Source organism: Rhagoletis pomonella, unplaced genomic scaffold (assembly GCF_013731165.1).
Source record: "Rhagoletis pomonella isolate Grant_MI unplaced genomic scaffold, Rhpom_1.0 Rhpom_scaffold_00006, whole genome shotgun sequence".
Classification (NCBI taxonomy): Eukaryota; Metazoa; Arthropoda; class Insecta; order Diptera; family Tephritidae; genus Rhagoletis; species Rhagoletis pomonella.
In genome coordinates, this window is record NW_023458560.1 from 34,833,681 (window position 1) to 34,837,843 (window position 4,163).

The 4,163-nt window shown below is 35.8% G+C and overlaps 1 protein-coding gene and 1 pseudogene across 1 annotated transcript; both read right to left on the reverse strand.

The window, feature by feature from the left end:
• Positions 1-6: 6 nt before the first annotated feature.
• Positions 7-1,313, reverse strand: LOC118740628 (ubiquinone biosynthesis O-methyltransferase, mitochondrial-like). Its single transcript, XM_036472231.1, has 4 exons — positions 979-1,313; positions 701-919; positions 276-648; positions 7-191 (listed from the first exon to the last, which is right to left on the reverse strand). The coding sequence occupies exons 1-4, from the start codon at positions 1,026-1,028 to the stop codon at positions 24-26; spliced, it is 810 nt and encodes a 269-aa protein (XP_036328124.1). The 5' UTR covers positions 1,029-1,313; the 3' UTR covers positions 7-23.
• A 1,682-nt stretch (positions 1,314-2,995) lies between these two features.
• LOC118740629 lies at positions 2,996-3,848 on the reverse strand (annotated as a pseudogene).
• Between the last annotated feature and the right edge of the window lie 315 nt (positions 3,849-4,163).

Below are 4,163 nucleotides of genomic sequence, written 5' to 3' on the forward strand. Positions count from 1 at the left end.
AAAAAAAACACGTGGGACGTATCTCACTTACATGCAGAAAGAATGCGTTGCACATCCAGTGGTGACACTAACTTATCCCAATGGTGTGTGTTTTTTGGTGCGATGCCGAAAACATATTCGCCAAGCAGAATGCCACCAAGCCATAGCGGGATTGTCTTATTCAGGGTGGTTATGAATATTGACCCGCCAGGCTAAACTCAAGTGAGTTATTGTATACAATATACATATATTTTAGATTACAAAGAAAATATTTCAAATAATGGCTAAAATTATACCTTTAAAGTATGTACGCAATGTGTAAGAAATCCTGCTTTGTCATCAATATGTTCCAAAACCTCCGAGCATACTACAGCATCATAATAATTTGAATTCGATTTTGCATGTACTTCTACTGGTTCGATTTTATAAGTTATTCGATCTTTCAGTTCTGGACTATGCGACTCTAAATGCGTTCGCGCTGTTGTTATAACGTCTTCGCCCAAATCAATACCTGTAACATTAGCACTTAAACGTGCCAATGTCTCTGTTAAAATACCACCTCCACAACCGACTTCTAATATGTTTTTGCCTTGTAAAACCTTGGTTGTGTTCATTAAACTGCGATCAATGGTACCGCGAGTAACCATGCCGTCACGTACCAAAGGCACTCTATGTAAAGATGTACTTTTAATTTTACAAACTCTAAAGTGGACACACCTACCTTATTTCGTTAAGCTTATGTAGTCCATGCATTGGACCATTTATATCCCACCAGGTTGAAGATAAATTTGCATGATGATTTATTTCTTTTTGTGTGCTAGCTGAATGACGAGTTTCCTTTTGGGTTTTGGCTGAATTTGTATCCGATGTTGACATATAAGTGCCATTTGTAGACGTTTGTGCATATCGGATATGTATAGTATTATTTAACAGCAAATACCTGAATAAAAATATATATTTGCTATATGTACTATGCAAAGACAAGTAGCAATACCAAACCTTTGTGTCCGCAGTAAAGGTGATACAAATTTAACTGCTTTACATGCCATGTTGCTCGTATTTGGTTGCACTTGACGGTTGAGTGTGACTTATTTAAATAAAATTGTTTTTATATGTTTTCGCGTTTATGTTTTCGTGGTAAGTAATCGGAAATATAAACTTTTATCACTTCACCGGACGAAAAAAAATAAACAAAAATCATATGTTAATGGCAATAAATTGTGCTGCCAGCTATCCCCAATCGTGATTTTTTCTAGACATTATTGGTGGCAATTTTTCCTTGCCTACCAGCTAAACATCAAAACCAGTGTTGGCAAAATGCTAATCTGATTAACAATTAAAAATTAACGATTAAAACGTTAATCGGGATCGACGATTAAAACTTATTAATCGTAATCAACTGTACGATTAATGATACATTTTTTTTAATCGTTAATCGATGGTTGCGATTACGATTAATTAATTTTAGTCATTAATTGTTAATCAAATTAAAGGAAAATCTGATTAAGTTGTCTAGTTTGTCCGAATTTCACGCCAAAAACCAGTTATAGTAATTATTTTTTGTTTTACGCTTATAAAAAGCACATAATATAAAAAAAATATAATTATTGTTATTAGTAATACATAAACTGGGAACTTTTACAACCCAGCGCACATGTGCAGAGGGATATTAAAACCTAGTTTGTAAAACGCCTGTTGGAATAGATCTTAATGAAAATGCACACCAAATTGTTTAGGGAAACCGACTTAGCCATGCTTGATTAACTGGCCTTGTGTGCAAAGGAAAATTCGAGCATAAATTAAATAATCACCAAGCCGACTTAATCATATTAAGGGTTAATGATTAAAAATTAATTTTTTTAATCGCCGTTACCATTAACTGTTTAATCTGTCAGATCGGATTGAATTTAATCGAATTAAGTAATTGATTGAAAAATCAATCGATTAGTGCTAACTGTGATCAAAACCCGCTATCAAATATTTGGGGGTAATGATTGATAGTCGTTTAAATATTAAGACCCACCTCGGAAGTGAACAGTTCAGGGCTATTTCGGGATCATTTCGTGACTAATTTTGAAATACCTCAAAATAATCCCGAACAAGTCCCAAAATTGCCCTGAAGTGACTCTGAAAATGTCATGAACTTGTCCAGAAATGATCTCGACCAAGTCTTAAGAAGGTCCATTTCAAGTCCCAAAATTATCCCACATCAGTCCAGAAATATTCCTGAATCAGTCCCGAAATGGTACTGAATTAGTCCCGAAATGGTACTGAATTAGTCCCGAAACGAACCCTAACTAGTCCCCAAATAAACCCGAACTAATGCCGAAATATTAAGTACTGAACAGGTTCCAAAACGGTCTCGAAATGAGTCCGAACTAGTCCCGAAATTATCCTGAAATAGTCTCTAACACGCCCCGAAACGGTCGAAAAAGTCGAGAACTTGTGCCAAAATGATCTCGAAAAAGTCTTGAAACAGTCCCGAAATGATCCCTTATTAGTTCCTAAATGATTCCGAACTAGCCCAAAATGGCTCCTTAAATAGTCCGGAACTTGGTAGTCCCGAAATGATACCGAACAAGTACCAAAATGTTCCATAAATAGTCATAAATAGTCCTGCACTAGGCTCGAAATAATCCAGAACTGGGAGTTCAACTAAACGGTCCAAAAATAGTCGTGATCTACGCCTGAATTGATCCTGAACCTGTACCGAAATGATCCTGAACCAGGCTCGAAATTGTCGTGACCAGGCCCCGGAAATGAACAGATACCGGAAGCGGCCCTCAAATAGTCCTAAACTAGTCTAGAGATGTTCTTTCCACAAACAAAATGCAACTACAGATTTTCTGCTGGAATACACAAGAAGAAGTAAACAAATTTTCTGCTGGGTTAAACCAAATTTTACCCATACAGGGAGCTAAGATGTTTACACATGAGAAATATGTGCATACATGTCCCTTGGGGTTTGTTATTTTTCTTTTGGTTATATGGTTTTAGCTGTTAGAGCTATTAAGAATTTACTTTTTTAGTATAGTGTATTTTGATAGTTATTTAATAAAGTGAGTGAACGCTTTCATGGAATAAGTTCATTGAATTTTAATCGCTTGAATAGCGTAACTCATCATAGTACTGTTGATCCACTGGAAGCGTTTACGAAAAACATTATACGTAAAGCCTTTTACCAGAATGGTTTTACAGTTCACTGAAAAGCAAAAGTATAGAAAAATAAATAAATTTAGGTATGTACTTGAGTAATTAAAGAAATTTTCAAACTTACGAGCAGAGAGTATACGTTGCACATCCTTAAGTGATATCAATTTATGCCAATGATGCGTGTTTTTCGGTGTGACGCCGATTACATACTCAGCAAGGACAACGCCAAAAATCCAATGGGGAATATTTTTATTTAAAGTGGTTATGAATATTGAGCCCCCCCCGGCTGAAATGGGACAAAGGGAAATTATGGAGAACTATCTAATATGTATGTATATGTATACCTTTAAGGCCTCGATACAATGTGTAAGAAATTCCTCCTTGTCGTCAATATGTTCTAAAACCTCCGAGCATATTACAGCATCGTAATGATTCCGATTTAATTTGGCGTGCACCTCTATTGGTTCGATTTTGTAAGTTATGCGATCGCTTAGTTCCGGACAATGTTGCTCTAAATGTTTTCGTGCTGTTGTTATGACGTCTGCGCCCAGGTCAATGCCCGTTAAATTGGCACCCAAGCGTGCCAGTGCTTCAGTCAATATGCCACCACCGCAACCCACTTCCAATACAACCTTATCTTGCAAAATCATGCTTGTATTAATTAAACTCTTGTCGATCATGTTATCATGGGCCACCAAACCGTCACGCACGAAAGGCACTCTGGAGAAATGTAGCTATATAGGCATGTATGTACATACTATATGTATAATATGGTGCTCCAAAAAAAAAGTAAAGCCCAAAGTAAAGTTTTTGAATATTTTTTAATATTAACTAACTTTTATAGGTATCCTAAAAATCCCCAAAAAAAAACTCGCTGCTAGTATTAAAAAATGGTAAAATAAACAGCTGGGTTTTATTACTGGAGGTCTGCTGAAGTTTTCGATCGATTTTTTTTTCCATATAAAATACATGGAAAACTTTAAGCGCTTTGAGCGACCTCTAAATATTTTTTGGTTTCGAAATAAAAAAAA